At 42.5% G+C, this 13,368-nt stretch overlaps 1 protein-coding gene across 1 annotated transcript in view; it reads right to left on the bottom strand.

Annotated features, from left to right (window-relative positions):
* The window catches only part of parp4 (poly (ADP-ribose) polymerase family, member 4), a 40,913-nt gene that overhangs the window by 18,235 nt on the left and 9,310 nt on the right, over positions 1-13,368 (bottom strand). Inside the window, 21 exon segments of the mRNA XM_047371113.1 lie at positions 905-958; positions 1,310-1,426; positions 1,501-1,596; positions 1,671-1,751; positions 1,837-1,917; positions 2,879-3,049; positions 3,211-3,310; positions 3,469-3,656; positions 4,661-4,731; positions 5,352-5,541; positions 5,729-5,866; positions 6,164-6,245; positions 6,420-6,460; positions 7,804-7,968; positions 8,094-8,180; positions 9,041-9,134; positions 9,136-9,170; positions 9,246-9,394; positions 12,139-12,280; positions 12,465-12,648; positions 12,806-12,904. Coding sequence (XP_047227069.1) covers positions 905-958; positions 1,310-1,426; positions 1,501-1,596; positions 1,671-1,751; positions 1,837-1,917; positions 2,879-3,049; positions 3,211-3,310; positions 3,469-3,656; positions 4,661-4,731; positions 5,352-5,541; positions 5,729-5,866; positions 6,164-6,245; positions 6,420-6,460; positions 7,804-7,968; positions 8,094-8,180; positions 9,041-9,134; positions 9,136-9,170; positions 9,246-9,394; positions 12,139-12,280; positions 12,465-12,648; positions 12,806-12,904 — 2,365 coding nt within the window.

Consider the following 13,368-nt stretch of genomic DNA (forward strand, 5'->3'; position numbering starts at 1 on the left):
GAATCAAGACATGCTTGTAGTCTATCTAACTGGTTGGGCTCATCAGGATTTATGGATAAGTAAAGCTGAGTATCATCAGCGTAACAGTGAAAATTTATCCTATGCTGCCTTATAATTTGACCTATTGGTAGCATATATATAGTAAAGAGAATTGGCCCAAGTACTGAACCCTGTGGTACTCCATAATTAACCCTGGAGTTTAAAGATGATTTATCATTTACATGAACAAACTGGAATCTGTCAGACAAATAAGATTTAAACCAGCCTAGCACTGTTCCCCTGATTCCTACAGCATATTCCAGCCTTTTTAAGAGAATATTATGGTCAACTGTATCAAATGCAGCAATGAGATCTAACAGAACCAGAACAGACACAAGTCCATTATCTGACGCCATAAGAATATCATTAGTGACTTTCAGCAGAGCTGTTTCAGTGCTATGATGAGCTCTGAAACCTGATTGAAACTCTTCAAACAGGTCATTGCTGTGTAAATGCTCACACATTTGATTAGCAACTATTTTCTCGAGAATTTTAGATAAGAATGGAAGATTGGATATAGGTCTGTAATTTATTAAGTCATCTTGATCAGCAGAAAGCAGGTAGAGAAAGTGAATTAGAAACCTGACCACACTTATGTGGTTTAAAGTTGTATTAATTGCAATCACTGTTCTTCTAAAATGCCAAACACTGATATATTTCTTCTAGTTGTAACTCTTGCTTAATATTTGTTACAAAATAATTAATAACTGATTGCTGGAGCTTAATTTTAATGAACGAAAAGTCTGAACAAAAGAGAGTAGAAACATAAGGTCAGTTGAGAGTGAAATAATGAACACTTTCTCACAGTTGATATTAACTGATCTAACTGAGGTGAGGTTAAGGTTTTATGAAAAAAACTATTTACCCCGGCTTGAAGTACATCGTATTCACAGCACAATTCAGTGTCACGATATGTTTTCTGTAGCAGAGACAAAAATTGAAAAAAACTTAGAGGAACTGATTTCATGTTATTAATTATTATAAAAATGTTTGCATTAGCAATAAACTGTCACATGTAAAATGAAGTTTCTCAGATGTGGTTATAACTGTATCAAAACATAGACCCTTGTCTTTTACTTTACACCTGCTCTCCTCAGCGGATCAGATTTAGGAATTTCTGTTTTATTTTTTAACACTAAGACACAGTTTAAGTCAAATGGGAGGATTACGCAGCTGTAAAGCAAGTCTGAATTTCTGGGATTTAAAAATAACTCATTCAACTTTTGAAACAGTTTTGAATCGCCAAGAATTTCAACAGAAATGTCCTCACATCATCTATTTTATTGTCCTGAGGAAGAGGCCAGCTGATGTAGGGCAAGAAGTCCACATCCTCCTCTGCAATCAGCTTTGGGATGTCCGTGACGCCGTCCTCTGCTCTCTCAGAGTCCTAAAACAGCAAAATGACTTTGGTTTGATTTGTAAATGCAATTAATTCTGAATGGGACATGAAAACAAACCGACCCTCTCTTCGATGGCCACGAAGCTGGTGAACTGAGATAGTATGGAGAACTCTTTGCTCAGATCAACGATGAAGGACTTCAGCTCTGCTTTTTTACCCTGAAACGCAGAGACAGGAGTGAACATGTGAAGTTCAGCCATGACATGAGGATAAAGACGACACATATGCATACCTCGTGTTCAGCTTCAGTGGTATCCAGGTTTCCATCCTCGTAGTCTCTGATCAGGGCTCTCGCTGTGAGCTTATGAAGAAACTGAACACATCATATCAATAATGGAGGATCTGTTTCTTTTTCATGATTTAATGTGTTGATAGAGAGAAAATAAACAGGGTCGTACTGTTCCTCTGGTCCTCTGCAGCTCTGTTGTTGAGACCATGGTTTTAAGCTCCTGACCACGCAGGTCTCCAAGAAGAGTCGCCTGCAGACAAAAACAAAATCTTGAGTTTCTTGAATTTCTTCATCTCTCACATCACTGTGAAGGCTTTTATCATACTGTAGCAACGTTGGTTCAGTTCATTAAGAATTGCAGACACTGCTCCCTTAATATCCCATCACAGCATTGAAGGTCTGAACTTTGACTAGGCCATTGCAACACCTTAACACTCTTCTATTTCCGTCATTTTTCTGTTGACGACTCCGTTTGGTCCAAATTCAGCCCATGGACAGAAGTCCTCAAGTTTCACTCTAGAGTATTTTGTGACACAGCGGCCGTGCCCAGGTCCAGTCCTTGGAAGCTACTATCCTGGAAGCTTTAAATGCATCCCTTGTCCAACACAGCTGGATCAAAAAGCTGAATTCTCTCCTCAGTATTCAGTCATTCAGCTCTGCAGAGGCCTGGTAACGACTCGTTCATTTGATTCAGATGTGTTCAGCAGGGATGCATCTAAAAGGTGCAGGATGGTAGATCTGGAGGACCGCATTAGGGCATTCCCTGGTATACTGAGTAGTTTATAACCAACCCAAAGGCTACAGGGTGTCCAGGCCCTGTGGCTGCAAAGCCAACCATCTCCCCTCCACCACCGTGCTTGACAGTTGGTACGAGGTGTCTGTGCTGAGCTTGATTTATTTTATTCAAACACAGTGCTGTGAATGATGGGCGAGTATCTCTACTTTGGTTTCCTCTGTCCAAAAGGCCTTTTTCCAGAGTTCTTGTGGTTCTTTCAGATGCAGAAGTCTTGCTTCTTTTTAGAGAGAAGAGGCATTCTCCTTCTAGCATGCCAAATAAGTCATGTGTAATATTTTTTATAATTGGACCTCTTTGGTTTTTTGTATTTTCTCTGATCATTGAACAACCTGGCCTTGCAGATAAAGCAGACAAGCTGCCTTCCCTCCCTCAGCATGACTATACCAAACCAGAAGAACAGATAGAAGTTGAACACCTGAGTACAATGGGGCACAAAGCCGTAGACCAGCGTGTGGCAGTCGTTGAAGAGAGCGTGCAGCTGCTTCGGGGCTTGAAGAGGAGGATCTGCTCTCGGGTTGAACTGCTGCCACTTCACAGAGATGGAGCTGCAGCCAGGAGACGACATGCGCTTCACCTGACGCTTCACCTTCAGCCAGAACATGTTCAGGTATCAGTACGTCTCATGTTCACATGACAGAGGTGAATCACACAACTGACAAGACTGAAATGAATCTTCATGGTGAATGTTTTCAATGTGAAATGCTACATGTGGACAACTTTGTGACTGTGTGAATTAGACAGTCTCACCTTCTCAGCCCAGGTGTGCTTAGTTTTAGTGTCAAAAAACTCATAAGCCCCGCCCCCTGCCTGAGCCAGTGCTCTCAGCATGTGGCAATTGGCTGTGGAGCTGAAATAACAAGGAAACACAACCACTTCACCTGGTTTCAACAAAAGCTAACCTCTTGTACAAAACCTGGAGATCTATTGATGAAACAATGACATCAGAGCCTGGCTGCTTGGAAAGAACATTAAACAGAAAGAGAGCTGGATGAAAGACGTCCTTACCTGAGGCCGCAGGTGAAGAGGCGGCTGTGCGAGGCGTTGTCTCTGAGCAGCTGCAGGGTGACGGCAGCGTTTTGGATGTGGCCGTCCGACAGCAGCAGCAGGTTGCGGACGCCAGAAGATGGTGGCAGCAGGCTGAGGGCCCGGAGAGGCCTCCACAGCTCAGTGCTGCCCCCTAACGAAGAGCAGCTCTAACAGCGGACAGATCAAGAGAATTACTCATAAAGTCAGGATTACTAAACTTATGTCTATTTCCTAAATGCCAGAAAGTTGAGCCAGCTAATTGTTCAGGAGAATATTTTTATCACATTTGTTAAAGTTTACATACATTTCCTTAGTATTTGGTAGAACTGGATTTTAAACCTGGGTACCCTTCCACAAGCTTCTCACCACACTTTCCTGGAATTTTGGTCCATTCCTCCAGAAAGACCAGGTGTAACAGAGTCAGGTTTGTAGGCTGGCTTCCTCACACACACACACACACCTTCTCAGCTCTGCCAACACATGTTCTATTGGACTGAGGCCAGGTCTTTGTGAGGGCCACTTCCAAAACATCAACTTTATTGTCCATACGCCACTTTATAACTAATTTGGTGGCGTGTTTAGGGTCACTGTCCATCTGAAGAACCACTTTTTTGCTCAAGCTTTAACTTCCTGGAAGATGTTTCGCGATGTTTCAACATTTCCACACGATGTTCTTTTCTCCTAATGGCAATTACACTACTCACAAAACGTTCAGGTTCAGGATGAACCTAAAATACACTATAACCTTTACAGGTGAACTTAATGTGACCTTCTCTAAACCTTTGAATTCACATGTCCACCTGTTCAATGTTTCAGTACTTTTTGCACAACTTGCTGTTCTCCAACAAGGAGCTTAACTTAAAAATTCACAACAGTTGTTGATTCAAGAATAATGAGGCAAATTCTGGTGTTTAGCAGCTAAAATGAATATTAGTAACCGTAACTGACCTAAAACATTAATAGTTTAGTTTCATTCAGTGTGTCTTTTTATACAATTCGTGTATATATCAGGTTTCAACTTCAGTTTCTAATACAGCTAAACGTTTTAAATAACACCAGTTAACATTTTAATACATGGAAAATAATTAAAATCAGGCATCTTCAAGCATCAGTTCTTATCATTTTTAGCATTTTCTCCAAATAAAAGACTCATTAAAGAGTCTGAACTCACAGTGATGAACCTCTTGGCTTTAGCATGAACTTTAGCGAACTGCTGAGCCGTCAGGAAAGCTTCTGTGTGATCTGCAAAACCGAAAACAGGAGAAATCAATAGAGAGAAGCCAAAGCCAGGCTGATGGTGATCAGATGGTGTCTCCTGAATGCATCAGAAATTATTGTAACAGATACAAGTTTATAAAAGAACAAGGCTGAAATCAAGAGGTGAAATATCTTCAGATGTCTTCAGAGAAAGTACCTGAAGAGAATGAAGATGTTTCAGTATCAATACCAAACATAGTCTGTACTTCCCTACAAAGTCATTTTAAGAAACTTCCAGGACCCTCTCCAGGAACCTACAAGGTCGTTCTGCAACTTTCAAGGAACTTACAGGCTAATTTTTAGAAGGTACACTTTGCATATTGAAGGTTCTATGAAATACTCCTGAACGTTTTCAGGAAAGTACCCTCGAAGTAGTAGTAGTAAGTTCCAAGATTGGAGCTTGTAAGGAAAAGTAACCTGGAAGTTTCAGGTAAATACTGAAGAGTACCTTATAAGTTTCTCAAAAGTAAATTCAGTAAACTTTGTAAGAGTAGCCTCTAAGTTCTGTAAGTCTCTGGAAAGTACCGCTGTGTTATGTTTTGCTTTGGACGTTTCAAATGATATTCAGTCCCAAAATATCTGTGTTTATTCCCATGAAAACCAACCTGTTCCAAACAAAACGATGTTGATCCTAACGTTTGTCTTCAGATTCCCTAAAACCTGCAGGGCGATTTTCTGGGCCAGATGGAACGACTCCCCCCTCATGGACTCAGACGTGTCCAGCAAAAGGACAACTTCACTGTCTCCAGAACTGGAGTCAAACTCAAAGTCTGGGTAGAAAACCAGCATGCAGGCCTGCGGTGGAGTACAAGGTTAATGACCCTGATTAATAATGTTAGCACCGTGCTAGCTGAAACTCATCTCATCAACAGTTTGTAACGATGGGAGAACATGATCCAGAATTAAATGTGGAATCTCTCAGGGTTCTGTTCTGCGACTCTTTGCAGTCAACTCAGAGTGAAAGAAAGAGGGACAAACAGACCTGGCTGTCCTTGTCTGGGTGATTCTCCACCCACATTCTGGGAAGGTGAACCTCAGAGAGAGTGACAGACAGCTGGAAACCGTCTGGATCCATGACCTGACCCGGCAGAACACTGACCACTGCCTTACAGTCCGTCCTCTGCATGATGAATACAAACAAGACAAAACAAATAACATAAAAAGAAGAAGCAAGTTGGAAACAAAGATTCGCTTTAAAAAAAAAAAAAACAACAGCTGGGCGCGGCGCTGGTGGCGCAGGGGTTAAACGCGCGACCCGTATACAGAGTTTTTAGAGAACAAAACAACTGAAAACAAGCAGGTTAATGAGGGAAAAATCTGTAAAAAATACACAATATGAACCCAGTAAAAATTGCAGGAGACACATGTAAGAATATGCAGATGATACGATCATAATTATTTAAAACAGAAAAACTACCTTAATCTTGACTTCATGGGTGATGCATTTCAGGCTAGAAATCTTGTTGGGCATCTCCACTGACATGTCCAACGTGAACTCTCTGGAGACCAGAAGGAAAGTGTCCAACTTTGTACATTTAGTTACCAAAACAAAGACCGCTGTTAGAGGTGAAAGAACCCCAATCAAAGGGTCCCGAAGGGTCTGCTGCACAGATCAACAACTTATTTTTATTGAAGATCTCAAGGATTAAAAAATAAAGTTCAATCAGTCTCACCTTGCTGCTTCATCAGTCACACAAACCTTCTGCACAGAGACCTGATGGGTCAGAAAACACAGTTTCTTAAATTGGAAGGCAAGAAAGCCAAAAAACACAGAGAGATAGTAAAAAGTTGTAACATAAACCATTCTCCATTTCACAATATCAAAATTTTTAGGTAAAACTGTTTAACATTTGAAAAGTAAAATTATTGTAACATCCTTGTGAGAAAGAAATAATTTTCATACTTTAGAAACCTATTAAATGGTCCTTCAGAAGAACAGAACGGATTAGGAAACATTTTTGTGGTGAGCAACTTAATTAGACCACAGACATTTATTCATTCTTCACTGTAGTGTAACAGTTAGATCCTGAGAGTTTTCTCCAAACTTCAACAAAGACATTGTTGCATTTCTGAGGAAAGAATAAAATCTATTCAAAAATAGATTCTTTAAAACAGGGTCAGGTCAAGCTGTCCCACAGGGAGGCCATTAGACTCGTCTCTATTTATTGGAAACATTATGACAGGACTAAACACGACGCTAAGTGTAGATGTCTTCAAAAGAGTAGTGAAAAGAGCGATTGTTGATAAAAGAAACATATTAAAACCAAAGCGCTAACTGTAAGGACCGATGGTGTCATCATTTGTAACTTATTTAACCAAAGTGAAATGATTGATATCAGAAAGCTGTAAATTCAGAGGGAACGCACCAAAGATAAGTCCTATATTTAAGCCAGTCAAATGAACAAAACTGGGATTATTTCAAATGGACACTAAACTGAACCTCACATAAAGTCTTCAATGAAAAGCCAGAGAACCATCAGGTTACTTCCTGCTAACGCACAAAACTTTGTGGCAGAGCAAGCCACCCTACAGAGGGAGCTCTTTTCTGCTTCTTGTGTTCAGGGTCCTGCTCTAACAGCTGTGGTCCATATCTCATGAACATTGGTGAGTGTCGGAACATAGATGTTCCAGAGCTTCACCTTTTTTTAACATAGATGTTCCAGAGCTTCACCTTTTGACGAGATAAATACCCCTCCCTAAACCCCCGATATGTCCAGTATTCCTGGAAGGAGACCAGCATACTGTAACTCCTCCACATCTACAGGTTCACACCAAACCACAACAACACATCTCACCTTTCCACCTGTTGATGATTCAGATTTGAACATCTGGCTGTTTTAAATCTTGACACTAATAAATAACGTACAATAACAGGAAGTGCAAGGTTTTTATGACCAAGTGAAGCAGCTTGGAGAAGCTAAGCTGCAGGCAGACTTCCATTGTGGTTCCTTTGCTCTCAAAGGGATTTTTTAAAAGTTTTCACCCTCACCGCCTTTAGTTTAAGTCTGGACACTTCAGGCTGGAACCTGCCCCCTAAATACAGGCCCCGCCCCCTACCTGTGTGGTCTGGTTGAGCGCGGAGCTCTCCTGCCACGGAGCCACGCTCCCCGGCAGGGAGAACAGAATGCTCCCATCTTTGACCACCAGCTCGGACACAAAGGTCACTTTGATGAGGACGGTGGCTCCGGGCGGCAGGTTGCCCACGCTGATGGTGAACACATCCTACAGAGAGAAAAGAGGACAGAGCAGAGTGTTAAGGTGTTGCAATGGCCTAGTCAAAGTTCAGACCTCAGAGCAGTGCCGGAGGGAATACGTGTCTGAAACAATAAGGAGGTTGCTGGACATACGGGAGCATCCTGGTCCATGAGGTATGCTCCATGACCTTTCTCTATAGCCTGTTTGTACTCCCTGCGAGCCTTCTCCTTCTCCTTCACCTGAGAACAAAAACACAGCAGACTGAATATCAAACAAAAGCACGAGTTCTTCAGCCAGCAAACTAATCGGACCTAAATGCCATAGAGAATCTATGGAGTACTGTCAAGAAGAAGAGGAGAGAAACCAGAACAATCAATGGAGATGAGCTGAAGGCAACCTGGGCTTCCTTTACTCCTCCATGCCACGCTGCATTGATGCAGTAATTCATGCAAATTACTGCATCAATGAGCCTTGACACAGTATAAAGTTAATACACTGTGCAGAACATGGACCGTATCACATTTCTTTTGGTTATTCTCAGGAGAAGCTGTCTTTCATTCACAGAATACATCTCCACAAACATCCATACATTTTTCACCAAGGCACATTCTCCACCAATCAAACAGGAATAACTGAAGAAGCTGAAGGTGCAGCCATGCCTGCAGTCCTCTCCTGCTCCCAATAGTGAATGTTGGAAAATTTAGAAACCAAAAGCAACGGGACGATGACCTCCTCGTACATTTGAACACCTTAAGAGACGTTCGGAGGAAGAATGAGACAAAATAACGCCTGAAGCTCTTCATAGCTTGTCCTCAACGCCAGAACATCTTTAAGTGTTTGAAGGAAAAGGAACATTACAAAGTGGGAAAAACAGCTATGAAGTAACTTGTACTAGAATGTGTTGCTGCCTGAAATGCATGAAAAGATATTAAACGAAGCTGAAGGTTTTGGCTTCATGACGTCTGACAGTAAATAAAAGTAAAACACAGACGACCATGGTGGGTTGGATTGTCTCATCGGTGTCCGGTTGTTTTCTAGGGGAAGTTGCTCTTTGGTCTGTGAAATCTGTGATCAGGGATGTTTCGGTTCAGGGGGTTACCTGTCCCACCACGTGTTTTCCATTGATGAAAGCTTCAAATCCACACACAGCAGCCGAATCATCCAACGGGAAGACGTACTTCGCCTCGATGGGCTGAGCTCTGATTGGTGTATTTCTGGAAGATGACGACCTAACAGAGGACAAAGCTTCAGATCCAGCACCAGACTTATGACATCAAACTGAACCAGATGCTTCTTTTTTTAACCTGAGAGAGCAGATCCATCAGTTTGCATTTCACATGGACGGCCTGCAGGGGGAGCTGCTGGCCTGAGCTGTCCAGCAGTCCAGCAGTAACGTCCTCCAGAGGGTTCTTAACCTCTTCTAGATCTTCTTCATAATATTCTGAAGTGAGCTCTGCAGACAGAGAGATTTATCTGAGCCAATAGTATAAAATGACTTTATCCTCATTCAAACACAGCAATTATAAACATAAAGGTTAAAAACTGAGATCATGACATTTTGGGGCAAATCTGATGGTAAAAATATTGTCCTGGAAAATTGACGACGGTCATTACAAACTGTTTCTGTTTCTAATTTCCAGAAACGAGGAAATTATCACAATAAAATGAAGAATGTTTTCATCCCTTCATTAGACTGTCTGCAAACGAACACAAACCCATTCATCCTAAAAACCTTCAGCCTGTTAAAGCCTCTCCACAGGGTTGTGTGTTCAGCCCCCTGCTCTACACCTTCTACTGCACCCCCGCTCACCACAACAACCCCATGGTCAAGTTTTCAGATGTCACCACAGTGGTGGAGCTCATCTCTGGGGGATGGATCCACCTATAGGGTCAAGATGGAGCTGCTGACAGCGTGGTGCACAGAGAATAACTTGCTGCTCAACATCTCCAACAACAAAGACATAGTAATGGCCTACAGGAGAAAGAGGAAGGACATTTCACCACTGATCATCAGTGGGGACTGTGTGGAGAAGGTGGCTGACTTCTGCTTCCTGGGAGTCCACATCCAGGAGGAATCTGACCTGGAGCGTGAACATTTCTGAGCTGCTGAAAAAGACCCAGCAGAGACGGCTGGTGTCCTTCTATTGGTGCTCTGTTGAGAGCATAATGACCTTCTGCAGCTGTACAGATGCTCAGAGGAAAGCGCTCCAGAGGGTCATCAATGCGGCCCAAAACATTGTTGGCTGCCCTCTCCTTTCTCACCCGGGTCACGGTCTGTTAGAACTGGTACCGTCAGGCAGATCATTTAATGCAAGGACAAACAGATTCAACCGTTTCTATCCAACAACAGCATCTAAACTCAACACAGCCAGACGGTACAGAACTTGTAATAATGGGGAATCAGTATAAATGTGTGTAGATGTGTTTTATTCGATCCTTTTAAAAAACTGCTTCCATTTTTCTGTTCTACATAAATTATTTACTGTTCTACTCACAGACCAGAAAGCTGTTTTCCATTTTCTACTCGTGACAATGACAGTAAAAGGATTTTCCATTTTTCTATTCAAATGCTCAAATATTTGCCTAAATGCCACTAATAATTGGCTAAATGTCCTTTAGCGTGTTGACCCTCAGAGACACAATAATGGTAGCCATCAACATGCTTCTGGCATGTTTCTGCTTGGACATTCGACCTCTCCTCTTGGCAGAATTAGTTGAGGATATTCCAGAAGCTTGATGTTAGCCAACACAGTCTGGATGGACGTTTGGGGTCATTGTCTGTAGGAACACACAACTGTAGGGCTGCACAATATATCCCAATGATATCACTGGACTCAAGATGCAAAGAACTGCCTGGGCCTCAATAAGTGTTAGCTAATTATTCAGGTACTGCTCTGGGAACTCTATGCCTGTCATATATTTAGTTTTGAGCAGCATAAAAAAGTTTAATAAGGTAAAAAGGTGGTAAAGTGATGCAGACTTTAAGAAACAAAACCAGCAGATACCACACAGAAATAACTGGTTGATGAGATGAAAATATCACTAGCTGGATAGATCATTCATTATCTGGGGTCAGTGTTTGCCATGAACCCAAACCTGAGAGACACTAACACTTTCTGATTATTAGTTTATTCATCGACAATCAAATGGTTATTGAAACATTCGCCTAAATTATTGCATGTTTTCCTAATAAAGGGCAGCCCTACTCAGCTGGATCTAAACTGTCACCCTAAGAGGAAAAGAGATTAGGTTGGGATGATTAGGAACTCAGTGATGGACTGGCGACCCGTCCGGGGTGTAACGTAGACCTCTGCAGAAAGGCACCAGCTCCCCCGCGACCCTGTGTGGAAGTGGGGGAGCAGGTGTAGAAGCAAGTATAGAAAATGGAAGGATGAAACCCAGAAAACCGCCATGACTCAGGTTGGCCAAGAGCTGGAAACTCCTGGGATACCAGTGTAACCGTCCACAGTGAAACCAGTTTAACCTCAACGTGAACTGAGATGGTGTAGACCAAGAAAGAAATCCCTGCTCCAAAACAAACCCCTTCAGCTCAAGGCGAGGCCTCCACACCAAACACTGCACCAACTGCAAAGCACGGTAGTGAGAGTATGATGCTGTGGGTTGTTTTGTTACTGGCACACCACACAAAAAGGATGGAATAACCCCCAATAACTTCACCTTAAGATCAACAGACACAACTGGAAGTTTCTACAGGAAAACAACCCAAACACACATCAGAACTAATTTTAAAATGTATAAAGCAGAATAACATGGAGCCTTTGGAAAGCCCTGAGCTCCACTACATAAAAAACTGAACTAGTCCTAAAAACTGTCTTTGGATGATGGCCTGAAGGTCGGCAGGATAGACAGCTGACCTAACCCTAAACATGTTCCGATCCGGTTTTTACTGGCCGACACAGATTTATGGCCTGGGCTGCAGCTCCTACTGTGTCTCGACATAACTCATTTGTGTTGTTTCAAGTCAACAATTAAATGTAATAAAAACTGTCCAGAAAAAACAAAACTGTGCTTCAGGTTCCTTGATAGAGGAAGTATGAATGAAAAGATTTTCCTCATACGTCCCTAACCTTCTAACATCTGATTTCTACTAAACTAAAAACAAAGTGATGCGTTTATCTACAGAAAGAAGAGCCATATGCACGTCGCCATGGCGATGCAGAGGTATCTGCATCTCACCTAGGTCCACGGCAGGCTGACACGGCTCTGCAGTCAGGTTGATGATAGGACTGAAGTCCTTCTGTTGGTCTCCTTCCACTCTGAACTGAACAACATATTTCATCTTCACCTGATCAGGAGAGTAAACCACATACTCGTCGTCCTGCAGCACACACACAGATAACAGCAACAGATCAGTCTCCTGAAGGTGCAGAAGAACATCAGCATGATGAACATGTGATTGGCATGCAGCCTGCTGCAGCTCTTCTCATGTTAGTCTTCAAAGTTCACTTCCTTTATGCCCTCTGTGTTCAGCAGAGCATCCTTCTACATCTCCAGCTTCCTACCTCAAACTCAGAGGTGGTTTTGTTGGTGCTTCGGACTCCATGAACGCTGTGGTAACCATTAGGAGCCTGGGTCAGAGTCAGGTCTCTTTTATGGACGTTCTTACACAACCCCAGAGCCACATCACAGACCAGCAGGAGCCGAGATCCATCCGTTTCACTGGGCTCGGAGTACTTCAGACTGGTGCTGTGAACACAAACAGATGCTGTCTGCTCGGATCAATGCCTGGCTGAGGTCCGGTTGCCTGGAGAGGAACAGGCTCACCAGAACATCTCTGAAACTGTCCTCACTTTGTTTTTACATCACTTAACATGTAAGACTGGATCTTCATATTCAAACCAACCTCAGAGCATCACTGAAGTAAATCCCGCTGCCAAGGTTCCCGACGTCGGTTCTCTCAATCCCATGATGCTCCACTCCGACCCAGGGAAGCAGCAGACCTCTGAGGAACCAGTAACAGAATCAAACTCATGTTTTCATGTTTAAATGAAAGGAATTAGTCGTCCAATTCAGAAAAAGTCCAGATAAAAACGTTTTTTAATATGTTCTAACAAGTTGTTGTTCCGTGATTCCCAAAGATCTGACAGCCGTGCATGAAAGGTTTACTGATCCAACCATCAGAGACTCTATCCAGCATCTTTAGCTTCTGACCGACACCTCACTGGACCTACAGCAGCTTTCACGTGGTGTCCGACCAGAGTCCATTCCTCATTTAAGAAAAGCTTCCAGTTTTTGTGCTGTTGTGTCCAGACTGGGTCTAGGACTAGGCCCGACATCAGGCTTCGGTTTGGACTGCAGGGATTTATTCATTCTGTTCAGAGATTTAGCCTCTAGAAGAGACCAGAATATTTACTGTATATCTCCCAGGATAGTTCTTAGTTTATTTAAGGACAGTTTCACCTGAAT

The sequence above is a fragment of the Girardinichthys multiradiatus genome, chromosome 7 (genome assembly GCF_021462225.1).
Source record: "Girardinichthys multiradiatus isolate DD_20200921_A chromosome 7, DD_fGirMul_XY1, whole genome shotgun sequence".
NCBI lineage: Eukaryota > Metazoa > Chordata > Actinopteri > Cyprinodontiformes > Goodeidae > Girardinichthys > Girardinichthys multiradiatus.